The sequence below is a fragment of the Sylvia atricapilla genome, chromosome Z (assembly GCF_009819655.1).
Source record: "Sylvia atricapilla isolate bSylAtr1 chromosome Z, bSylAtr1.pri, whole genome shotgun sequence".
Taxonomy (NCBI): domain Eukaryota; kingdom Metazoa; phylum Chordata; class Aves; order Passeriformes; family Sylviidae; genus Sylvia; species Sylvia atricapilla.
The window spans coordinates 84769046-84795573 of record NC_089174.1 but is presented as its reverse complement, the minus strand read 5'-3'; the positions used below and the strand labels follow the sequence as shown (position 1 = coordinate 84795573).

Here is a 26528-nt window from a genome sequence, read left to right as displayed (position 1 = left end):
GGGACTGTATAATCTTTTGGACATGCCTCACCCAACTTTAGCCTTGATCTACCTTCCATACTGAAGAATTTTACATATCCCTTGTATAATAAAGGCAATACATAAATCGCCACTTATTTTATCAGTAATTATATTGAATTTCACAAGCCTGGTTTTCATTAAGGCAAATAAATACTTTTGTAAAACCCCCTGTGATGCCCAGCCCTTATCACCATGTTAAGTAAGGCGAGGGTAGCCTGCAACTCAGATGCCCAAACAACCCAGGCAAATTAGGCTGCTGCAGAGCCGTGTACCTCAGCAGGTAGATACATGCACCAAGTACTTCCCTGTGTTAATAGAAAGGGGCTTTAAAGTCAGTCCCTATGCCCTTCATACTCTCACTAATTCTGCTTTACTGTGAAGGGGATTTAGTGTAAATATTAATTAAGTTCAAAGGGAATTCCACTGAAAGTGACCCCACTTATTATGAGGGATAGTTTTGGTTGCAGAGAGGGAAGCATTTTGTCTGGTACAGTATAAGGAAAAGTATTAATCTACTGACAGTCAGTTTTCTGGATGCTAACAGACTCACTGCAGAACATTAAAATCAGAAATTATTTGATCTTTTGCTGATTCATTTTACTCATCTGTAAAAAGGAGACAATACTTCTGCTCATCCAGAATAATATTTTTATTCACATTATCATCACCCTCAATTCCACAACTAAATGCTTATCATTAATATTAGTTGATCTCATATCTGAGCCAACTGAAGAAATTATCACAGAAAGAGTCAGTGAGAGAGACCTGTAACTACAGGTAAAGCCAGGCCAGTCTGTTTAGTATTTCCCTCTTTTAACCAGGTCATCTGAATAAGATCTTCACAGGTGCTACAAAACATAAACATTCCTTTTGTAAAGAATGAGAAACCTTTTCTGGAAAGCCTATGTAAAAATGCAAAGGGTAATTATAGTTAATTACTCTTATTGAGTAAACTGAAATTAAAAATTGTGCTGTCAGATAAAGGGTTGTGCAATTGGGTTCTCATCATTAGGGCATTTTATTACCTCTCTCCTATGGGGCAACTGTTTCTTTGGCAAATGTATTTGCACAAGTATTTTGATGATAGAAACTGATTTGCTGCTTATAAACACCTAAGTTTTTGCTTGCCTAGTGCCTTGTACAACAGACTTCAACTCTCTAACATATATGGAAACATATCCATTTATAGCAATCTGCATAACCTAAGTGCAATGGAGGGAGGAATTGCATCAGGGTCAAGTGTGTGTGCTTACAAGCACTCAAGGCATCCTGGGAGCAGGATAGCGAGGAAATTCAGATTTCACTTATATCTAAACGATGATAGTATCCAACAAATTGAGAGAAAATAAGTAAATAGAAGCAATGCATGGAAGTTAGAAGTTTAGAGGTACACAAAACTGATAAGGGATGTAAAATGGCAGAAGTATAAATCCACAGCCAGAACTTTAGCCATTAAAAAGAGTATATACAGCTATCTTGATATTAAAGAAAAACCAAGAATAAACACTTGTCTGTAATCTACTTGCTAAGGTGGAATTGCAAATACTAATGCCCAACAAACTAAATTCAATGCAAAATGCTAAGTAGCTTAATAAGGTTTACATTTACTGTTTTGAAGGGAAAAAACCACAGGTGGAATGACTTTCTCAAGGGATGATGAATGCACCAAGTACTAGCGTTAGGTATTTCAAACTCACTTTGACAATAAAATGTGCTCCACAACAGATAAAAAAAGCTAAGCAAAAGCGCATTCAAGCAGTGAATCCTGAGCTGCCACATGCTTTAGAAAATTGGGGAAGTTCCAGAAGACGAAATATGCTTTGGGAATCATCTATTTCTTGAAAGTGTTCAAGATGAGCAGATGAGGGTAGGTTTATCAGACTGCACCAGGACAGAATGATGGAAATATTGATACAAAATTATTAAAGAAAACCTTAAAGGTATTGTACTTAGCCTGAATCGACACCAGACTACACAAACCTAATACTTTCTAAAAAAAGGGATTACAAACTAATAAAGGTAATAATATCTAAACAGTAGATGCCTATGTGACATCTAAGGTGATCCTACAAAATATTTCCACTAATTAGTTGAAATGATTTATAAATTACTTTAATCATTGCAGCCAACAGTTTACTGGTTTCAGAGAGTAATGATAAAAGAGAAATTACCAACACATGCAAAAAATTAGGTGTTTGGCCATTTTTATTTCTAATATTGTGGAGAAAAGAAGCACTAAAATAATTGAATTTGCACATGAAGTCAGTTCAGGTAAGGGTATCCAAAACTGCATAATCTGATAAATTAAGTGTATATATTTAAAAATGTCTAACTTTAACCACAAAGACTTGTGCTTTCATCTATGATGTAGGAAAGTAAAGTGAAAAATGAAATGCAAGAAAACTGTCTGGAAAAATCACTTTATTATTGACTAAAGAGCTCAACAATGCCAAAAGAAAAGATTGGAGCCTTCAGAGACATAATGTGAGTGCTGTGGCTCACGCTGAAAGAACTTTTGGGACATTTTTTACTTGACTTGGATATACTGGATTGACTGCAGTGATTGTGATTCATCAGTCAAAAGGGTTTGGTTAGTAACAGTCAAAGGATTGGAACACGCCTGAAAGAACTGAGCAGCTCCAATTATCTAGATTATGAGAAAGAAGTTTGAAAGATGCATCTGTCACAGTTGATAAGTAACAGGCCTAAGAAAAAGCATGCGATAATAGAGGGGTTCTACTTAGCAAAAAAAAAGATTACAGTATCAAAGTGCCAGAAATAGAAGCTGGAGACTGCCATTGTAACACCTGGCCCATACAGGCACCTCTGCTTTGCTGAGCACAGGAACAAACACACACAACCAGAACTGCCTCACACCTTCAGAGCCTTTTACCTGGAAACTGACACTGCCCACAGGGAGATAGTTCCTATCCTCCAGCATGCTCAGGTACTCTGCCACCAGTGCTGCAGCGTGCACCAGGCACATGGCTGCCTCTGTGTAGCACTTCCTCTTGGTGTGCTTCTCTGCCATGTTCTGCAGCCAAGTCAGCCTCAGGTCTGGAGATGTCTGGTACCCTTTTGCAATCCTGAAAACACAGGCCAGAAAGGAGGTGTGAGTGACCACTTCTCAAATAACAAAAATACATTTATCATTCTTCCCCTGGGGTTGAATGGAAGAAGACACCTCTGTCTTTATTCTATATGATTCATCAAACAGAAGGCAAAATAAATGGCTGGGCAGGAGTCAGACGGGCTATGAGGAAAGTAAAACTGATGTGTCCAAGGCTCTTCAATGTTCCTGACTCTTACCCTTTCCCAAATCGATGTTCATCTCCCAGAGGCTGCACTGCAATGTGCTCACTGCTGCAGCCTGGGCCCCCTGTGACAGGCCAGCTCTGCCAAAGAGGGAATGCACATAAACAGAACAGATGGAGAGTTTTTCATAGCTTGTTCCTAAAATGCATAGTTCAGCTCACCCCACTGCAGAATTTTCTCAGTAGCAATTCTAAATGCATTCACCTGTACATGAGGTCCATCAGCATCTCTGGATCTTCCTGAAATTCCCTCATTTTCACCGTATCTGACAGGATGCTGTTCAGATTACACAGTAGCTCCTCGACCTGAAGCAATGAAAAAATCGATGTGTAATTCTCAGATGTTTATTTTTTCCTTCTGGAAAAACAACAGCACCTGCACCACATGATGCTACTCTCTTTAAGCCTCTTTTACCCAAGGAAATGTCAGGGTGTTTTCTTCAGCTCTATGCAATGCAGCATGGGCTGCTGACATAGCAAACCTTACACACACACACACTTTTTAATTAATCAAAATGAGGGGAAATCCTTTGATCTATCTGAATGAAAAAGATCGAATATGTTAATGGAGTTCAGCTTTAGTTGATCTTTGATCTGAAACCAGATGTTTTTGTAAGTCTTCAGCACAACCTAAGTTATTCTAAGAATTTTAAGAAAGTATTTGACAGTTGTCTGAAATGATTTTCATTATTGCTGATAATGAATAATATTGGCAAAGAGAAAGAAGTTTCCCAGATGGTACTTGGCTGAAAACATACTGAATCAAATTCCATTTGGGGAAACTCTTAGAGGGCATAGAGCCCCCTGGGAACTAGGAGAAAACTGTACTCAAAACCAAGAGATGATGATTACAACCATCCTGCAATGTGATTTCAGGGGAAATTCTTAAGAGGTTATTTTATGGAATAATATCTACTTCTTCCCCATTTATTGTTGTGCTAGACATAAACTCATGCAATAACCTCTTCATACTTATTTTCATTGCTTCTCCTGATAAAAATGCCACAGATGCCATAAGAGATGTAACCTGAATGGGAAATGGTGTTGCCTGCATGTCTGTGTCTTCCTCTGCATAGGCCAGGATGGTTCGCAGGGATCGCCGAAGGAATTCCTCATTAAACTCGGGTGATTTTCCAACCAGAGAAGCCAGGGACATGGTCACCTGCATCTTCACTCTTGAAAAATTCTTCCAGAAGAAAAACACAAAAACATGACAGAGTGATGGCTGCATTGCAGTTCACAGATCTATCTCCTCTATGGAGCAAACTCACCTTCACTTGCCCAGACTGAGTGCAGCAGACTCACTGCTCACATAACTGGCCTCTGGTGCATTAAACCTAATCATGTTTTACCCACTTAAGCCAAAGATCCCTAATCACAAAAGTACACGTCTGTACTTTGGTGCTAGAAGGTTCCTTGAAATATTCATGCTTGCTTGGGACAGGAGAAAGCCAGAAGCATCCTTTCCCCCTTTGCACAGGTCAGTGGGCGTGTGGATCAGAGCACACACAGGAATAAATGAAGAATAATGACTGGAAAAAGATTCTGGAAACACATCTGGGAAGCAAAAGGCCTCTGGGAGCTTCGGGTGGTGTTGCACTACACCCTGATGATCATGGTGTGTCTGCAGTACATTTTCCTTCTCCAGAGCTCACACTATTTACATATTTAAGACTTTTAGAGTAATAAATAACTAGTGAAGGAAATTCTGTACAAGATCAGATGCTATCCAAAATTCTAATGCATATCCTTTTGTACTAGAGCATTATTAATCTAGATGCAATGTATGTCTTTTGCTCCACAAGTGTGGTAAAAATTGGAGCCTAGTCCTAAGACCAAGGAGCTTGTAAAGAACTCCCATTAATACAAGCATATAGGAGTCCTACTGAGGTTTCAATTGCATTAAAATAGAACTTGACTGAGTAGTTCTGACACAGGAATGAAAGAAAAAAGACATCTTGAAGAGTGTTGCTTATACATTGTATAGTCTTTGCTGTCAGAGGCCTAATGCTGCTCTGTTTGAAGCTGCATTTACAGATATTGCAGGACCAGTCACGTTTCCTGAGTCAAAGCAATGAATAATAATTAAAGCTACTTTCCCTCTACACTTCTAGTACTTCTCTTGGCTCAAATGTGTGAAACAGCAGACCAGCAGATGCATTCCACTTGCTGCTGCAACTTCAGTCTTTGTTTCAATTGATCACAGAAAAGGTGGCACAAAATATACTGGTGCTTTCAAAATCTTACACTGGTAGAGCTGAAGCTGTATCTCATCAGGAGATAAAGAGTGGCACAGGCTTGAGTCCGTGTAATATCTATGCTGCTGCTGCAGTGGTGGAGAACCCTTTGACAGAGGTCAGCACACTGTTCAACCTCCTCTTCAAACAGCAAATCTCCAAACTAAAAGAAGGAGAAGAAAACATTTATTACTCTCATTTCTATGTCATTAAAACATCATTACCTTAGTGCCAGGGTTCGTAAAAGTCACAGGGTTTGAAAAAGTCTGGAGTTTCCAAAAACTACATTTTATACCTCTTTTTACTCAGGCTTCTGATTTCTGTGATGTTGCAGATTCCATTTTAAAGATTTTCTACAGGAAAGAAGGGTTTTTAAATAGCCTTTGTGTTTTGAAAAAAAGAGAAAGAGATAGAACAAACTCAGACTATGATGGTCCCCGGAGTTTTTGAAAACATCAAATATTGCAAAATTCACAGAAGCCTGGAGATTTGCTATTTTCAGAGTTCACAATGATCCATGAAACATGCAATTACTTCCTTAAGTATATGGAGCAATTTTTAGCTCTCTGCACCAACACCCTACCCTTCCCCGGGCCCCCAACATATTCTTCCTCCTGTGGTGTGTCACAAAACTTCCACTGCCAAGCTTTCATGCCATACCCTCCTTTAAAGTGTCTTCACAATGCACACAGTAGGCAATAAACTCAGGGGGCAGGATGTCTGTCCACAGAAACACCCAGCAGAGACAGCACAGAGACACCACACGTACACACACAGGATTGACAAAGGTATGTGAGTGAACACAAGATATTGTTTCCAATTTTCGGACCCATTTCCCAGTTCTCAGCCTTTCCTCAGTGCCTTATCTCACTGTTTTGTGCTTAATTTATATTATAAGCCTGCTGGCACAGGGTTTTATCACTTTTATTTGTAAAATAACATCTATATGCCTACAGTATAATAGAAAAAATTGGAATGATTGTTTAATGAAATACAGAACTGAGTCAGCTTAACTACAAGATCTATTTCAATGAGAATAACAATTGCTTCACAAAATTCATTACTGTAATTGGAAGTTAGCTTTTAAAGATAAAGTAAAATGAAAACATAATTATTAGTTTCTTAAGTATTCAGATACCTACCCTGTAATTAGGCTTTGTCAGCCAATCTGTATTTAAGAGCACACAGACATTAACTGGACAGGAGTATCCTGTTTCTTATTTGTATTTTAGCATAGTTTAGGGAAAATAAACATTTCATGCACTCTTCTTTAGTGGAGCTGCTTTTCTTGGTAGGAAAATGAATCTTAAAAAGATTTTAGAGTCCTTATGAAGCACCCTACCCATTATGACCTCTAGTATTAAAAAAAAGACTGGGTTAATTTCTGTCCTCATATAAATTTTGAGGTTTGTGTGCTTTTTTTGTTAGGTTTTGTTGCTTTGTTTTGTTAGGTTTTGTTGGTGCTGTTGTTGTTTTTTCTGATCTGGAGTTTTTTTATTGGTGATACAGAAGTGGAAGAGAGATGAGGTTTTGGCTTAGTTCTTAGTTTTCAGGCAGAACAAAGATGAAAATTGTCAATGTCTTAGAATCTACTTAGAATTTTGAAACCTGTCTTAGAAATAGAGACCTAGAATGATGTCCTCAATTTCTCAGGAGTTTTGATTTCTCTGCTGCCCATCTGATTGAAAACTAGTCCTGCTGATATAATAATTTAAATTTGACTTTATGGAGTTCTTGGGCAGTTCCTGGCATTAAGATTTCTAATTAAAATCAGAAGGTATTAGAAATAAAGTGTGTGGAATTGCTTACCTTTTTATTAGTAGATCTTATATGTTTAAGAGCAGACTGCTAAACCCACAAGATAATTCAGATTTAATTACTCCACCTTGTGTGGCCAGTGAATTAACCTTACAACAGATGTAGAAAACCTGCAACAACCCTACAGATAGTAATTCATATTTACAAATGCAAAATATGTTTAATAAATGTCAAAGAAAAGAAAAGTGAATGCACACAGCTCTGCTCTAGAAATGCTGTTCTATTAATTTGACTGGAAGCATGAAAACAAAAGTATAACAAGAGCATACCTTGGCAATGAGTGCTCTCAGTGTGGCAAAGCAATGAGTCAGGTAAGTGGTGCTCTGATCATAGCCAAGAGAATTTACCAGGACCTTCAAAACTCCTCCCAAGAGATTATCTCTGCATTCTGCTGCAAAGCTTGCCTACATAGGAAGAAGAAAAACAAAAACTGTATGATGTAATTCAGCAATGAACTGGCACACATGAATTGAAGTTCTGCTCTCCAGCCCATGAGACATCAAGGAGTTTTGTATTTCTTCATTTTTAACATCTGCTTCAGAGAAACTTCAAAGCGCTTTTGTAGTTACCAAGAAGACAGAGGGGAAAATGTCCCAAACATTTTCCAAGTTCCAACGACTCTCCAATGCATTCTTAAGCTCAGTAAGCTTCTGCAGTGATTTTTGAAGCTCTGTTTGTGTTCTTTCCAATCCTTCATGTACAGGGTTAGGAACTGATCCTGTGGTGGGTAAGCACCACCCTTTCCCTTGCATCCTTGATATCCTGAGCATCTGGGCTAAATGGACGTACTGGTATGTTCTGATTCAAACCCCCAACCAAAACAGTGGGGGGACTAGGTGCTATGAGTGATGTCATGGGAAAATAATGTACAGTACAACAAAAGTCTAGCACATAAATGCTTCTCTAATGCTTGTTAACTAATAGATTTTCAAGCATGAAGTTTTCTTCTCACTACCTATGTTTTTTTCTATTCAAGACTACGTAAGTTTACAGAAGGTGTCAAAATATTTTGCACTGTCTAAGAAACAAAAAAAGAAAAATTAATGGTCCTTCCACTGGCTTCTGAGGGAGCAGGGATTGGTACTAAGCCACCTCTATTATTTCTCACCTGAATGATGTTCTCTTGCATATCAAGAATTATCAGGTTAGCTTCAGTTGCCAGGTTTCCACTGATCAGAGCTTCTTGGTCTAGCTCAGCTTTTGTTCTGAAAAAAGGAGTTGTAATTAAAGCAAGCAGAGAGTATCCCAAGAGTTAGATGATCTGCTGTTTAAACAAAGCCAGAGTACAAATGCATACCATTTCAAATGATCCCATAAGATCAAACAATGACAATAATGTTCTTAAAACCTATGGAGTGAAATTAGGAAAGCTGCTATAGTAGAAGAGCAGTCACAAAGGGGACTTTTGAAAACTAGGCCTCTAGACAGTTCAGATAGATGCTTTTCTTCCTTAATAGTCATCTGCATAATGGCTACTTATTATCATGTTCACTTCAGTAAACTATGTTCATGTTCAATAAACTACACTGTAATTTCTAAATGCATTGCCTGTAGCAGGACACGAAACTCCCAAATGGAATAATGGATAACTGATCAGACAATTCCATTAAAAAATAGTAAAAACACTAGATTAGCCCAAAGCAGAAATTGCTTCAGTGCCATAGAAGCATTGTTTAATGTAGGCAATTTAAAGTGTTGATTCCTGAGACTGTTGACAACAAAAGACAGCAGGTCCACAAAGCAGTCCCAGGCCATGTAAGAGAGAACTGAAATATTGATAAAAGACAGGAGATAGTGGTAAGGCAACACATGATACCTTCTAAGCTGACACTTAAGGACAAGGTCTGGAATGCAGTTCCTCTGCAGCTGAATAAGCATATGAGCAGCTACTAACAAAAATGCTTTTTCACACATCCCTTCTGTGCCAGAAATGCAAAGAGGCATTTTTCTTTTTCCTAAGCTGCTCAGAAAGGTGCTGTGGCCTGGCTAGAGGCTGTTCTCTAGAGCTTGAGATTAGATCCTGTGACTTTGGCCAAAGTTTCTAAGGCGCATTTCTGTGGCTGGAGCAACACTCTTACAATCACCCTTCTGAGTGGCTTCAAAACATGTAGCTGCTCTGTTACATTCATTACCCAAAAATAAAACCTGAGGAGCAAAGAGCCATCTTTTAATGCACAGAGAATTCTGAAGGCTGAGGCTAAGAAAGGAAATCAGGAAAATCATATGTTTATTAACTACAATGGCTCAAAGCAACCAAAACCAGAAGGGACTGCTAAAACTTTAGTGTTATAATAAGGGCAGAAATCCCAATAAGAGTAAAAACTGAACAAATTTAGTGAACTTTACAGGCATTTGGATCATTTCCACTGAGCTTTCTAGATCGACTATGTTGACTGGATCTTCTCTGGCATGACACACAACTGCTCCTACAATCCCAAAGCATTATCTTCCCTGACTGCTGCTAAGACAGACTCTCTATATTAACATAGCATGTCAAACCTAGCTTAGCTGATTTAATGTGGCAAAACATATACCACAGAATATACTGAGGAGCCAAGAGAAACACCAAAATAATTGTAGCAAGCCTCTGTGGTGTAGTTGATATGACTCTATCACTAATGTTTGCCAAACTGTTAGTAAGAAGGAAAAAACCATGTAGATAGCTATTTTAAATTCTCCTTCTAGTATTCGTGACCTCTTTATTGTGTCATGGCAACAGTTGAGTATTTCCACCACACAAACATTTTCTTTATCTTTGACAAAAGAGGAAAAGGATTGAAACTACTGATTTTGTAATAAAACATCCTGGGAGCAAGAACAAAACATAAAACCCGCAAGCAGCTCGGTTCTAATAAAAGCAATATGCATTAATTAAATTACTTACTTGTCTTGTCTGTCATTTGCCTGCCGCCACTGCGTCTGCTCCTTTCTCCAGCGCAGATTTTCATTTACGCCTGCTGATCTGTCATTTCCTAAGAGTGCAACACATGTCAGAGAGATTAAAACAAAAGGGGACACCTCAAGTCTGATAGCTCACCAGAAAGGAGATATATTTCTGTAGCAATCTGTCAGAAATAAAACCATTCAACTTACAGGTTCAGCACTCTAGTAAAAAGACTCTTTTTTTTTTTTTTTTTTTTTTACTTAGGATTTTTAGAGCATTAACTTGCTTAATGTCTACAAAAACCTACAAAACCCAACCTTCCATTTATCAAATGGAATAGATCTTCCTTTATTAAGTGAAGCAACCTTTTTTTTTTTTGCTACGAACAATTTGTTTTTAGTGATAAGTTTTGATACCATTCCTTGGTTCTTGATTCGACACTAACATTACATTTTAGAACATCTTGATACTTCTTTGTTGGCTTCATATTCTTCACACAAGAAGAGCTCAGTCCTAGTTACACCTTGGATAGTTGAAACCTAATGCTATTTTCATCCATGCAAAACCATGAATGGTCTGCAAAGGAATGGACTGTGGGTGAAAACGGGGTGAAATGGACAAGGATGAAAATGGATAGTGTGAACAAACCCAACAAACTCATTAGCGTCTACAGCACTTGAGTTCCTCTCAAAAGATGTGGGGGGACAAGGATAGGAAGTACCAGCTGGTATTCTGCAGCGCTTCATCATTTCTCCTCTGGCTCCTTCTCCTCTCAGCAAAGCCTCTTCCAATCGAGCCTTCACATCTCGTGACTTCTGGAGTGCTTGGGTGCTAACTTTGTCTGAGCTCTGCTTGCCCTGAAAGTAAAATTAAAAGCAATCAACACCAATATCTCATTTTTGATCATGAGACCAAATTACGTCTCCAGAATGAGATACAACAGGAGAGACCTGTAGAAGAGGCAGAAAGCAATAAATATGATTGATTAATACATAAAGTCTAGTAAAAAATGTTGCAGATGAGGAAAGAGGTACAATGTATACTGCTAATAGAAACAAAGATGTAGTCCAGTACTACAGAAAAAGAAGTTAAAATTCAGAAAGAAGGTTATTTGGCCCACTTCAGACAGACTCTCTCAGAGAGAAGGGTGCTGACATCAAGTCCCTTCTCTTAACTAAAGAATCATCCTTAGTGTCCTGTCCAGTACTTATAGCAGATGTTGATATAATTCCCTCAAATATCCAGATAAAAGAAAATAATTTAACTACTTGGAACACCATCATAGGACTTCCTCAAAAGTTTCAGCAGCAATTTACTTGAAGGCTGTTGTCAGTTATTTTATCTGAACTAATTTGTCGAGATAAGGAAAAACACAGATCTAAACCAGAACAACAAAACCATGCCTTGTTTCACCTACCTTATACTCAAAGCATGAAACACAAAGGAAGAGGAGGTCTAAAATCCTGTTCAGCTGCATGGATGGAAGGTCTGCAACCCATTTCTGTATTAGTTTCTGATCAGCATTTTTCATGATCCAGAGGAAACAGATCAAAAGGTTTCGAGTAGTATCAGGACCTAATGTGGCATTCTGTCTGTAGGGCTAGGAACACATAAAGTAAATGTCAATTGAAAGAAGAAAAAGGAGATTAAGGTCACTTGGGTGAAGAAATCTTATTCAAATTTCATTGGAATCGAATCTCAGGACTGGACTTCAGTAAGTTTGACCTCTTCCAGGTGACAGTTATTGTAATTTTGACTGTATGTGTAATGAGTGAAAGGACCAGTTGAATGCAAATGAAAGACTAAGTAAGAGAAGCACCAGTTTGCTATATGCTTGTATAATAATCTCCCTATAAAAATCTAGAAAAAGATTCTGTAACCATTTGCTTTCCTCCTGCTAGGTAGTTGTGTCAGCCAAATTGCATAGTAGGTAGAAAAATAATAATTATATATATATATATATATATATATATATATATATATATATATATATATATATATATATGAGGAAAGACCATATATAGAGAAAAAGAAGCATCTGAATCCTAGATCCATGGATTCAGGTAAGACTGGAATGGTCGGGCTGCTACAGAGGCATTTGCTGATCTGGAAATATATCTAGGTTTGCTGTGGAAATAGGCATGTGGGAGAAAAAAGGTGAACAGTGTATGGTCAAATAGCTATTACATCATTAGAAGAGAATAGGAGAAGATGACAGAAGGACTATGAGGGATCTGTTGGAGCTGGAGGAAACAAAAATGCAGTTTCTCATGACTGTAGCTATTAGTGGCAAGGAAAGATAAAAGGAGAAAAAAAAGGAAGATGGAGACAGATAGAATTGGCAGAACAGTGAACACACCAGAGGCATTACAGAGTTCCTGATGTTGAATTGACTGCCTGCAATGGCAATGGCCACGTTTTGGTTGATTCCACTTGAAGACTCTTGTTCTTCTTCTGGGTTTCCTGTGCGTCCCTTTCCGCTGCGGATATCTGAAACTAAATTTGAAATATTTCATTGAAACTTCAGGAGCAATCCAGTTGCTTCTGCTCACATATCACAGTTTTCCATCAGTCTGTAACTTAGCAAAATAATTTGCACCTCCATCCCTGAGATTTTTTTTGTCTGGCTGAGGTACCAAGCAGTGCAAGAGGCACAGCATTAGCAAGAGAAATTACAGACAGCTGCAAAGATTGCCAAATTATTCAAATACGTAAAATACATAAAATGCCACATAAAATGCGGTAGCAAACACGAGATTATCTCTGAATTCAAAGCCAATCCAGTGCTTTGTAAGACTTGGAACCATCCAGTTCTAGTTCATTTCAGTCAAGAGGATAAGCACAGGAACTAGACATGGATTTGTTAATACTTAATGGAGTATGTTAAGTCTGGTAAAAGTAGTATGTTATTGCCTGCTGACTTGAAGACAAATTTTATTTCAGGGCTGTAAATGCTCCTATACACTGCTGGTTCTTGAAAATAATTTCAGCAAATGAAGTTATTTATACCAAAGTTTTGTAAAAATCTTGTTTGATTCTGAACGTCCATTTTGTGTTTTGCAAATTCTGTTTTTCAGAGAAGCTGACTGATCAGCTGGACCCCCTGTGTTGAGAATGGATCTCTTCTGACAGATTCTCCCAGGAAGAGACACTAAAACCTAGGCATAATGGTACACCTGGGCTTCTTCATAATAACTCTTTTCATCTATGGCATAAAGATAACACTTGGATTAAAAGAATGTTGTGAGACCTAATTAGCCAATGTATAGTAAATATTTTCACCTTACCCATTTGAAAGTGATAAATAACACTTTCATATTAATAAGTCTTATGTTAAGACATTTAAATGCAAAATATTTTCAGAACCAGTGACAAAAATATACCCTTTGAAGTTTATACATTTAATTAATTAATTTTGGTATTATGTTAATAGCAGTAAAAAAGCAATAGAAGAAGAGAATACAATCCACTTTCTGTAATTGTGGTATAACATGATGTCTGTATCACTAGCTGTATTTTCACTACTCTTAAGTGTATCTAGAACTAAAAATTTCTTGCAGACCTTGCAGGATCTATTCTGAAGGTCATGAAACCTACACTAAGATATGCAGGCATACTTACAGATGTATCTCTGGTCTATCACTTCCTCATGAAGTGAGGACACAGAAGCTTTTCCTGTCTGTAAAAATCCAGTTTACTTCTAAGTAAAGAAATATTCAACCTTACTAGACTAATCTTTTACGTTTGATAAATTATTTAGACAAGTCCATTTTAGAAGTTGAAAAATTCAAAGGCAAAAAGGTCTTACTTGTAAAATCATGGAGTTGTGGTAGTGAATCCAAAATGATACCAACTAAAGGGAGGTAAAGAGCTGCAATTTTAATCTTCACCTCCTTTTTGGAGCAACGTGGGTCTAGGTCATGGGAACTCAGCAGGCTAAGGATAGCACTGACAGCTTTTCTTTGCACCTTGCTAATCCTGTTAACAAAGAAAGCATCCACGAGTTGCATTCATGGATCATGCACAAATTATTTATAAATCAAAGATTTAATAAATAGAAAGAAGGTGAAGGAAACAAATAATAAACACCAATATGCACTTGATGATCGCTTTCATTCTGAGCAGAGATTCATGTCCCCTGCAAATGATAGTACCTTCTATTTCCAAGCCAGTTTACCACAATCAAAGAGCACCCAAGCCTTTCAAACTTCCCATAAAAATTCATTGTGGTAAAGAGAGATGCATAAGGAAAAGAATTAAACTCTGACCAAAGTTTAGCTAAACGTTTAAGTTCAGACAAAGACAGAGGTATTTTAGAGGGAAAAGCAACTGAAATTTTGTGTTCTCAATCTGTGTGTTTAACCAACATTACCACCATAAATAGTGTATTTTCATTCACTGGGAAGAACATATCGCAGATAAAACCATGACTGGGTCATTGCTATGTTACAGAGTGACTCACTGAAAAGAGTGGGGGAAGCAGGACTTTCTTGGAGTCAAACTATGGCCTTGCCAAGAGTTACAGTGTGACCTGATCCTGTTTTAAAACCTGCAAATTAGGATACGCACCCTTCGCAGTCTGCATCCAGTGCTGCAGCCAATTCAGTGAAAAGCAAACCAGTCAGGAAGTGCTGCTGACGGTATTCAGCTGAGAGGTCAAACATACTTGTGATTTTCTGGTCCTGGAAACTAGAGCAGGAGCTGGAGTTCTACAGAAATATATTAGAAGTGTTAAAACATGATCACCAAAGCCAATGTTTTTTTAAGAGATCACAGTCACAGTCAACGTTAACAGAAAATCTCTACCAGAGGAAAACCACAACCTTTAAAAGAAGGTTGGACATTTTGGAGGAAGACATCTGTGTGTGAAATTAAAAGCATTTGATTTCAAATGAGTTGCTTGCTAGGATGCAATCTCATCCTTTCCATTCTGTGCGAGCTACTCATTTTACACTTTTTGAGACATAAAATTCCTACCCTGTATTCATTAGTTTGGACAGGACAAAATCAGAGTTTTTCCATTCTTGTTATATTGTTGCAGATGAGCCATTAGCTATCACAGAGAAACTAAGTGCCTCTACATTAGGAGGGACTTCAGTGTCAGAAGCTGTTCACTGTGTGTTCTTCTAGCATTCATGATGTCTAGTATGGAAGTAAGGTCAGGAAAGACACATGAACAGTGTTTCCTTTTGCCCTGGAAATCCTTGGCTAAGCTTGCTGGCAGCTGGCATAATTCATACGAGCTTCAAACTGCTCTAACTTATGGCTGTGACTGATACACAGCCACCCCAGGAATGGAACGTTGCTGCTATATATGTGCTGTGAACTTTCTCCAATCATAGGTGTGTGCCACAGGTCACCAGGAATGTCTTTGTCCCTTGGTCAGGTGAGTGTAAGTCTTAAATTCTACTCCCCACTGCAGCTACTGGGTTTTATGAGTCCAAATTTTGCTTTTAATCTGTATTCTTCAGTATTCCTTCCAATATTTCTGTCAGTCACCTGGGAATAGTCTCAGAGTCCAAACACATGAAGTATCAGTATACCACACAGTGGCAGCTATATTCTAGTATACTGGATATATACGAACCTTATGTCTCTTAGCAGCCCCATTTTGGATCCATAGACTTAGGGCCACTCCCATTCAACCTCAAACAATCAGACACTGGCTGTGCTATGTTTGTGTGAAATATTGTCAAAGTGTAGGGCACTCAGTTAAGTGAGTTTGGTTTCTCTCAAAAAATTTCAAAAGATTTATTCACTGGATCATATTTCTACTGCAAGTCTAACTCAAGCTGGGCAGCACTCCTGCAGACAGATCAAAATTACAGCAAGGGTGGTCACCTACTCCATTAAATCATGCAAAGGCCACAAAAGCCTTATTGATTTGCACAGGTTGCACATTGTAGGTTACTCCTAAAGAAGAAAAGAGGATGTTGCTCGAAGGAAGGATTAATTAAACTGGTGTCAGCCAAACTCTGACTTGTTGGAACTTGATGTTACAAGAGCTGTGTTGATATTTTTTATTCCTGTGAGCAGAAGAGTCATGTTTCTAGCTCTTTGGCATTCAGGATTAGTATTAAGAATTAGTATTATGACATCTGATTGTAAGACTTGGATGCTTTGCTTTTAGGACCAGGAAAAACTTCAGAAAAATATTATTTATTATTACAAGCCTGTGACAACCCTTATTAAGGTATCAGATGCAGCACATCTTAGCATCCAACTAATTCTTCGGCAACGACATTCAAAAAAGAAACTACAAATTTTAACTGCTTCATTACTCCGACTCTTTTGTACCTCCCATAATTTTTAGTTTCAGTTCCATCCTCTTGCCTCCAAGCACTGTGGCAATTATGAGGCATTGCACTGATATGCTGCAACCCAGTCCTGACCTCTGCAAGACCATTGAAATGGAAAACAGACAAGTGGGCAGCCTTCAATAAGGGATTTTCCCCATTGTAGAAAAGCAAGAAACCATCTCCAAAGAATGTAGAAGAGAAAAGTACAAGATTGGCAAAAGTATGTTGAATGACAATCAGCAATTCCTTTTTTTTTTTTTTTTTTTTTAATGTGTTTGGGAACTTTGTGTTCAGGAAGGTCATGGGAGGTCTTGACATTAAGGAAGTCTAGATCTGTGTCAGTATCATATCAAGTCTGGAAAAAATTCTGGAGAAATGAGATATGATGAAGATTGCATGGTCTACTCAGGATTCCTGAGTGTTTCCACACTAAAAATCATAAAGTTCAAATAAAAAAGGAGAACAGTGTTCAGAAAACCACAGAGAAATCACAAATAAAGATATAGCATGATCTGTACTGCTGTGGTGGGGAGAAGCCCAGAAGAAAGAACACTGTTATTTGGAAAAAAAAGTATGATAATCCTGCTTTAAGCAACATGAAGGCTCAACGAAAATTCACTATTCCAGGATATTGAAAATTGCAGTATATTAGTCACTAACTTAGATAGTGGTACCATATACTTCCACTTGGAAAGTAAGTTCCATTAGAAGAAAAACACACAGAAAGCATGAACTGCTGCATGCCATAATTCTCCAAAACAGCTATTGAAATACATATTTGTGTTTGTGTGTAGATGGGATAAGGGTGTGCCTATAAACTGGCCTTCAGAGCTGTGTCCCTTTTAGACCTTACAAAATTAGACCAAATAATAATTTTCTGTGTGCACGTTTCCAGGCGAGTGTCTGAGTCACATTCAACTTTAACTCCTGTAAATGCAGTTCTGGAGTAGTACTCCTGTAGCCTTTCTTCTTATGCCCCTTTTTATCAAGTGGGATTTTTTTCTCCCTGTTCCAACAGTGGCTGATTCTAATTTAAGTATTTGAACACAGAGTAATGTAAGTATTTTTCTACATGTGCTTCATATGATGTTCATGCAGTACCTATCTAATGGACAATCACCTGGGAGGACAAGGAGGGAGAGGGAGATGCTGGAGCAGATGCAGGTGTCATGAAGAAGAGGTTTAGATTGAGGTAATGCTCATGGCTGCAGAGAATTTTCAGGAACTCTAGTCTCATGGAAATCAGGGTGGACAGTGAATTCAGCTTGTTGGAAAGCTAGGAAAAACAAATAAAAAAAAAGTCAAGTGATGAGCTAGCATTATCCAAATTACCATGTAGTGAAATATCCTGCTCCCTGAAAAGGGCATAGGCACATATGTCATAGCCCTGGGTGCATTAAAATGCTCACTGAACCTAACTAGTTTCCATATATTAGCTGCTCTTTGTCTGACAGTGATGGTGTCTCTCTCCCTGCTCCCCAGCTGACTTATCAACTTCTGAAGAGATAACAAAGTGTTTCTTTTTTCTTTTCTCCCAAAACAAAAATGTACAATATTTTTGTCTTTTGCATAAGACAAAAATTAAAAAACAAGCCAAACTTTTCTGACTCTGTGGTAAACTCATAAAATGTCCTGCTAAGCAACACAGGACATCAGTGATCTCATAATTTCCCTTCTTTATCAACAATTACACGAGTGAAGTAATTCCTGGAGATATCTGACAGACCTGCACACATACAGATCACAAAAGAGATGGAAAATGTTCCCCATCAAATACAACAAATAATTTCCTAACAACATTCTGCATCACCATTTATTTTTAATTTTCAGACTTGTAAAGAAAGAAGACATGTATTATTTTGAGTGACTCCCTGAAATCTAAATACTACCCTCACAACAGGAGGAGTCAGAAATTTGATCTGTATTATCTGCTAAGGGAAGTAAAAAAGTAAATGAAGAAAAGTGCTTCCATGGATGTTTTGCAGCAGTGCAAGGTATGACATTTCTAAAAGAGTCTTTGCCTGCACTCAATTTTTTTCCTGCAGATCACAAATCAAAAGAGATTTTAAAATCATTGCATATGCAAAAGGAAATAGGAAGTTTACCTGGACCTTTAACACAACTCAAAGGATCTTGATGGATAAACTAATCAAAAAGAACAAAACACATAGGCCAAATGCAATCCCAATCATGCATGGTGCCTACCTGATTACAGTAATGTTTGATGAGATTGAACACAAATCCTCGATCCATTAAAGAAAGAAGATCATATAAGAAAAATGCCAGGCTGATATTAATTTTTTCTGCTTGGTCACTTTCCTTAAAAAAAGAAAAAAATAACACCAGTTATGATGTATAAAACTTACATAAAGGTGAAAGTCTATTTAGAACCACGCAAAACAGTGCAGAGGTCAGCTACCAGAAACATCTCAGGGAAAATACAGGACAGATTGTATTTGTTTCAGTTCTCCAGTTCACATGATTTTGTTAAAATTGCACAGAATCACTTCTGTAAATTTTTCCAACTGTTTCACAGAGAAATGTCACAGGATGAATGAACAGGTCAATTGTGCACCCCTTTGGGCTGACAACAATGAAATGGAATTTGAGACCTGTTCTGAATTGCTTATTGGCTACATGATTTTTTTTTTCCTATTGAATATCAGAGAATGTTGGCTTAGGAACTTAAAACACACAAAATATTAAGAAAAGCCTTCACTGGCTTTGCTGACAGAATTGCAAGTTAATTTCGTTTAGAAATTTTAAGTGTAAAACTGACAGTAACAAAATACTAGCAAGATAATTCTGTGAGGTTCACCATCCAGCAGCTAAGCTCTTGTGTGCTTGGAATTGATCTGATTACCAGAGATATACAGCCTCCAGTAAGAATCACAAAGAACTTCATGCGCCCTCTAAAATGAGGCTACAGTTACTCCAAACCAAACATACCAAACAATTTAAATCATAAACTCTCAGTAGCCTATGTAGGTCACTGAGAGGAATTAGTGAAGGTGCCTGAGGGATCTGCACAAGTTCAATGCTCAAAACTGACAGAGGAGATGACTGAGAGAAATATTACCTGTACTGGCACCTCTGACTAGTGAGAACAGGTGTGCAGCACCTCAGGGTGGCTACAATTCACTTTTTAATTTTTCAAGCATTTTGTTTCTGTTCAGGAATACATATATGTTCCCTACAGTTTGAAATTTGCACAGGAAAACATTTTTCTACAGTGAAGAAAAAAGCTACTTTTCCACTACCTTATAGGACAGGCAAGCATAAGCCAGATGTATCACTGTAAAAATCCAGGGCAATCTGACATGCTCAACTATATATTGAAACATCAATTATCACCTCTTAGATTTAAAAATCAGACAGACATTGCCTACTACTCTATATACTTAACCAATAGCCCTAATTCCAAAAACACTACAGTGGAATTTTCACACACAATCAGGTTCTATATGATCATTCTATCAAGATGAGAATTAAATTAACAAGACACAAAACCCTGTGCATTTCTTGTCAGGAAGCCATAAATACTAATTTCTTTGCAAAGGCTACAATGCTGTTAAAGCATTTTTAATGTAACAAATTTTTATTTCACAATGTATTAAAAAAAAGTCACTGATGACTTAGGTGAAAATTTCTGTGGAAATTATTTCTCTGTATGTGTCTATCACAGAACCACACCAATGGACTGAGCTTCAAGGTAAAGCTTCATGAACAACCTTTTGGTGGACAGTGACAATCCCTTCTGTCATTCTCTGCCCATTTTGTCTAGTCTTACCCTTTCCCAGTTTCTGATCCTCAACAGCACTTGGAGAAGTAGATTAGGAAACTGAGCTTGTTGAAAAGTGACCTAGCAGGCCAGCTTTCCTGGCTGCTCTGCCCTGCCCTGCTGCAGAGCAGTCTGCTGGGCTACCATAGTGCATTTGGCAGCTCTGGGCATGAAAACAAGTTGGTTACAACTAGTGAATGAACAACAGTCACTCATTGCCTATCTGTGGCCTTAGTTTTTTCTACTGGCTTTTCTAGTTTTTCTTTTTCAAAGGGGTATCAGTGATGTAGACTGACATTAGCAATGTTAAAATATAAATTACAGTTTATGATACTTTCAACTTTGTAATCTGTCGTATCAGTGCAATTCTTTAAAAGTAGCAAGAATTTAATGGGACTAAGGGTTTATTACTTGTCTTCAATTTTCAAGTGGCCAGTGCCTCTTTAAAGAGATCAAGGGTTAGATCACTTGTGGCTGGCTTTTGCAACACTCACAAGGAGCACTGCCTTCCTCTGGCATATCCCACTGCTACAGAGAAGTCAGATGAAGAATTAAACACAATGCAGTAGGATAGAGGGCAACTGCAGAGGGGGATAAAAGGAGGAAGTCCTCTTGGGGCTGCAGTCTGATGTGCTAACATGGCATAAAGCATTACTAGAACTGAAAATGGATGTCCAGCCTTTCCTGTCAATAGGAAAGGGAATTCTCTTCTTGCACACTGCAGCCACACTGAGAAGAAGCCTGAGGAACTGAGCCGAACAAAAACAGTCTGTCAAGAGAGTGCAAGGCTGCCCTTTACACTGCCAAAACTCTTGCTTAAAGCCCATGTGAGAATACTGGCCTAATTCTAACAACACTGCTGATACTGAAATGAGATTAAGTGTAGCTCAGTGTAACACAAGATGAGTAGCAAGGATCCATAGTGCTTCTTTCATCCACTTGCCTTGGGTGGTTTGACTACAAGTGCAGCAATCTCTGAAGTAATCACACTAACTATAGTGGTAATATCATCTTTGAAACGATCAGAGAACCGGCTTCTTCGTGGGTTATTCCGCTTGTCCATGTTGTGAACATACTGAGCCATACTCTTTACCTGCAAAGCAGAAGAAAGAATAGTAAAAAAAATACCCAAACTGGAGGTAAAATAATGCTTTCAGTTTGTTTATAGGAGTAAGATATCCTACTTCTTTTTCGCTGAATTTAATCACTCATTTTCTCAGAGCTGCTGACAATGACAACAGAGGGTATAAGACTCAAATATAGACATTGATTCCTGTTCACATTCATGCAGTTGGCTACTCTCAGTACTTGAAATCAGAATCATCCTTCCCCAGCCCCTTGTATCTGCAGTTCTGAAATGCTGCTGCTAGCAACTTTTTCTCCTCATGGTGACAGACAAGGAGTGACACTTGTGGAATTCCTATTTCTTGATCCAATGCTGCATTACATGCATGCTGACAGTGGAAATCAGTATATTTTTTCCACTGATATGCATCTCCACTGTGTAGAACTGTGAGTTTGTGGAGCTTTATCACTGCTCCCATGTTGTTAACAAAATGGAAGAGACAGGAACAGATATTCGCTGAAAAGGAAGGGCTTGGCTGATGAGTGTCTCTCAGTCTTTTGCAAGCTGTGCACCACTGCTCATGTAGTTCATGCAGAACTTTGCCATTATTGCCATAGTGAGGAAGAAGGGCAAATACCAAGAATTCTTTAGTTTACTTTCATTATTTGAGGCCTCTCCTTTACACAGGGCTGGATAACTGAAGAGGTCGCCACCCAGATGAATCTGTGCCGGGAGCACCTACTACACACCCCCATTAACTAATTGTAAAATACCACTTTTGAGTCTTACCAGGAGCTCAAAGAAGAACCAGGCATACTTGAAGACGGATTCTCTCACCATGCCCGTGCTGACCACCATCTGCAATGCCAGTTCCTCATGGAAATGCTACATAATAAACATAGACTGTTGGAAAATTGCTTTTCAATCAGCTCATCTTTCACTTTCAACATCTTCCCTGCAGGAAACTTCTCCATACTGGAGGGTGAGCAGCTGGATGGGGATATGTGGGCATCTTTGTAAGATCAGAAGGCAGATTTGACAAAAATGACATCTAAAGAATGCTGTTGCCAAGCACACTTTGAGACCCATTTTTCTGTGGATCCAGAACCATAAATAACCGAAGAGGAAAATGCCTTTGGACCATTCTCAGGTCATTGTCCACATGCATGACAGGGAGCAGTCATGTTTTCCACTACCTGCTAAGCATGTTTGTTTAGCACATCCATGTTTTTTCAGAGAGAAGGTAGAAGTAAGATTGACTCTGTGGTGGAAGAGAAGGACAAAACAATAACCACAGCAGACCTCGTAGAGACATTTGTAGATGGAGACAATACTTTTTTACACTTAGATCTGAACACAAGATACACAATCCCAATTATCTAAACTTTTAGGAAATTCAAATCTGAACTACAAAAAGCTTGATTCTAAAAGCTACAAAAAGGGACGAAGAAAATAATTCTTTACAGAAGAAACAGGAGGCAAATATTTCTGAATGGAGTTTAGGGTAACATGTAAAGACATGTACCCAAGGGTAAATAGCAGTGGAAAATGACCAGGCTTTAAGACCTGAGAAAGAAAGCAAATGGAGGATCCAGACAGGCTGCTACTTGCCTAAATCTGTCCTGGATCTGTCCTGGATAAAGAATCTAAAGACTCTAGAGCAGAAGCAAAACAGTCTGAGTAATATTTACTCACTGATTCAATATCTCATCACTAATTCCTTGTTTGATAGAACTGGTTGATATTTTGTTCTGTTGCTTCCCTCTCCACATTTAGAAGCGTTAACTGTCAGCACTACCTCAGGACACTCCAAGTTCTGTAAAGAGTTCCCTCATGCATAGCTGTAGCCTACCTTTTTATTGGATGATCTTGCACTTGGACAAAGGCCTGACATGTCATTTGTTCCTTCAACGTAGTAAGACATCCGACTGGAGCTGTGGTCCACAGGCTGAGGGACACAGATAGAAGAAACACATAATAGTACATTCATAAGTTACTTAATCTAATTAACAGAGAACAAATCACCCACAGTGGGAGGTTTGTTTTGGTTTTTTTTTTTAAGCATGCACAGGCATTCATCTAAACAGTTCTTCTTTTTCGTTCTTCCCATCCCTCTTCCCACTTAAGGGCTAAGAGCACCTGACAGCAGGAGTACAGCAGCAGCAGCACAGGGTGCAAATGCCAGCACTGCCATCAGGTGCCCAATGGCAGCACTGCAGCTGTGCTTTGGAATATATGGTTCACTCTTCAAAAGGTCTAAGTTTATCCCCTGCTCTACATCAAAAATAATTAGCCCCTTGAAGTCTTCCTTCCATTAAAAGTTATGCCAATCTGCATACTGCAGTGAAATGGCAATAACCAATTGTAAATTGCTACATTTTATCAATGTGATGAAGCTGTAATATCAAACATTTTCATTTTGTATTAATTTGGGAAAATGCCTTAGCTCTGGTTTCATTTTCTTTTCCCGAGGACAAAGTACATTAGAGTGATAGTCATAAAATTCAAATCTACATTATTAAAATTGCTGTGGATGGATATAAATGCCTATATAAACAAATCAAATAAATTGTCAAAGCCTGTGTATCTTACTAGTTTTAGTTTAATTAGCTGAAGACCAGTAACTATTAATTTTAAATAGAGATGCATATGCTCATTCAATAGAGAAAAAAAACTTAAAAGTATTTCTGAAAATAACTTACTTGAGAAGCAATACTTTAAATATATAACACTCAAAGAAAAGTGAGGGGGGATATGTTTTAGACCTCATCAGATGTACTGCTGTAGAGCTCTGCCAGGGCTGCAACTAGCAGCAGGTTCCTTGCACAGGGGAAAAAGTCCTTATTTTGCTAGAGGCACAGCTTCCCAGCTCCAGCTGAGCAGCCAACTCTAAGTTTTGGTTTCCTCAGACAGCTGCAAACAACCATCCTCATAAACCTCTGAGACGGGCTGGAATGCTTGCTGTAGATCAGGAAGTACCTGGTGCAATCAGGGAAGCAAAATCCTTCTTCTTGGATGTTGTTGACCCTTCTGTCCTGCAAGTCATTGGTGATTTATGTAGCAGTGGGTGGGAATACAGAGGAAGTTTGTATTTCACTCTGTGGCTGAAGTATTTGGAAAGACCCAGGTGCAAATTATGTACATAGCATCTGCACTGTAGCTGATATAAAGCTATGGGGCTGCTGTCGTAATATTGACTATCTTATTTATTTTTTTTTAAATAGGAAACTATTTAACAACAAATGAAAAAAGGAAGAAAGGTCTGTGACTACACTGACTCTGTGACTTGGACCGACCAGGTCACTAAATGTGAAAAGAACTTAAATATCTGGAATAACAGGAGAATGAGGCACATAAAAAAAAAAAAAAATCCAATGTCTCTGTGGAGTGTCTAAGCCACAGAAAAGATAGAGTTCTCACCTCTTGCTCCCCATTGGTAAGAAACATCAGAATTTAGCAGTGGGATTTAGCATGTATCTATGCCAAATCAGAAAATGTTTCTGGGAATACATAAAGTGGATTTATAAGGAACAAATTCAACCCTCAAAGACAAAATCTAGATTTTTAGGTTTTGGGCCATACCATTCTTCAGATATTTGCCTTTGTTCTCTTTACCTTGGATGACATGATGCTTTTGACCTCCTCATCAGTTGCAGCTTGTGTAACAGTGATGTCAGGATTACTGCAGCTTTTCACTCTGCTCTGCAGGAGTTTATTTCCAACAGACACTGCAGAAGTGCGCCCAAAGGTGTAATAACGAGATTCTGTGGAAATGGTGCTGCTGCCTCCACCTGCCACAGAGAGATGTTTGAATTAGGACTAAAGGGACATACATGTGAGGCAAACATGAGATTCAAGCCAGTTTTGCTCAGTGGTGTTATAACATCAGCATTTCAAAAAGAATAAAGCTCCTGGAACCAACTGCTTCTTTAACAATCTACACAGGCAATGAATGACAAGTTACAGATCCTACAGATCCTACCCCAGTCAACAGCTCACAGGGTGATTGCACAAGCAGTACTGAGTAGCAGCACTATTACAATAGCTCTTTCTTCCCATCAACTCCTTTTAATTTGCTGTAGATTAGGACAATATTCATAGGCCTAAACACAAAACACCACTTTCAACACATATGATTTAATGCAATGTTTGAAGCATCCAAGGAATCAGGGAGCACAGCCATCAGGAATTTCACTAAATGATATCTACTATTCAGTTTCAACACAGACTTTATTTTTCCAGGCCAAAGAATTCCCAAGTGTATGTGAGTTCACAGATTTTAGAATATGCCAACATCAGTCTAAATGTCACTCACAGGGGATTTAAATTAATATTCAAAAGAGAAAAAGGCCTACATATCTTTAGCTCTCACAGCACAGCTGCTTGTGGTAAGTCATTTAAAATATACAAATTGATCAAATGAATCCTATAGGCTTTAGGATAATGATTGCAACAGAATAAGAAAATGCTTGAGGTTGGAAGAGCCCACTGAAGGCCATCTAGTCCAACCCCTGTGCTCAGGCAGGGTCACCTTGAGTCAGCTGCCTGGGACTACAACCAGGTGGCTTCCTATTATCTCCAAGGTGACAGGCTCCAACAATCTCCTGTCTAAACCTGGTCATACAGCATTTTATCCTCCAACGACATCCTAATGCAAAGGAGATTTGGGGTGAGCTTGGCCCTATACCACCTCGCAGTAAGTTACTTTGCATGGAAAGTAACTTACTGATGTACAGGTCAGTAAAAGATTGGCATCTTAAGGCCATTTTAACTCATGAAAGAAATTTTTCTAGAAAAAGTTTCAGTTTAGGTGATCTTTCTTGCATTCACCTTCACAAAGCTACAACATTGCTTGTAGCTGTGGAAACCTCTCACCTCAACCCTTTCATCTTAAATGAATCAGGGATGGAGATTTTGAGGGGCAAGTCCATACTGCTCTTTGCAGCACAGATATTCCTGACCTACCCCTGAGAAAAATGGTGTATCAGAACAGTGTAAGTGTTTAAATGGTATACAGTCTGGGTCTGAGAAGCTGTGTTTGCTATCTTACAGGTCAGTGCTTTAAGTCTGTCTCTCAAAAGTGCCATGCTGAAGAGCATGTATCAAGA

The 26528-nt window shown here is 38.4% G+C and overlaps 1 protein-coding gene across 1 annotated transcript in view; it reads right to left on the bottom strand.

The window, feature by feature from the left end:
* DOCK8 (dedicator of cytokinesis 8) overlaps window positions 1–26528 on the bottom strand; it is a 65597-nt gene that overhangs the window by 11530 nt on the left and 27539 nt on the right. The window contains exons 20-37 of the mRNA XM_066339095.1: window positions 25036–25211; window positions 23273–23368; window positions 22210–22305; window positions 21298–21447; window positions 18779–18892; window positions 17694–17849; window positions 14844–14983; window positions 14083–14252; window positions 12634–12770; window positions 11692–11874; window positions 10996–11131; window positions 10275–10362; window positions 8499–8595; window positions 7660–7794; window positions 5583–5735; window positions 4363–4521; window positions 3541–3641; window positions 2915–3107 (exon numbers count right to left, since the gene is read on the bottom strand). Of these exons, the coding sequence (XP_066195192.1) occupies window positions 2915–3107; window positions 3541–3641; window positions 4363–4521; window positions 5583–5735; window positions 7660–7794; window positions 8499–8595; window positions 10275–10362; window positions 10996–11131; window positions 11692–11874; window positions 12634–12770; window positions 14083–14252; window positions 14844–14983; window positions 17694–17849; window positions 18779–18892; window positions 21298–21447; window positions 22210–22305; window positions 23273–23368; window positions 25036–25211 (2480 nt within the window). The remainder of the gene's footprint in view (window positions 1–2914; window positions 3108–3540; window positions 3642–4362; window positions 4522–5582; window positions 5736–7659; window positions 7795–8498; window positions 8596–10274; window positions 10363–10995; window positions 11132–11691; window positions 11875–12633; window positions 12771–14082; window positions 14253–14843; window positions 14984–17693; window positions 17850–18778; window positions 18893–21297; window positions 21448–22209; window positions 22306–23272; window positions 23369–25035; window positions 25212–26528) is intronic.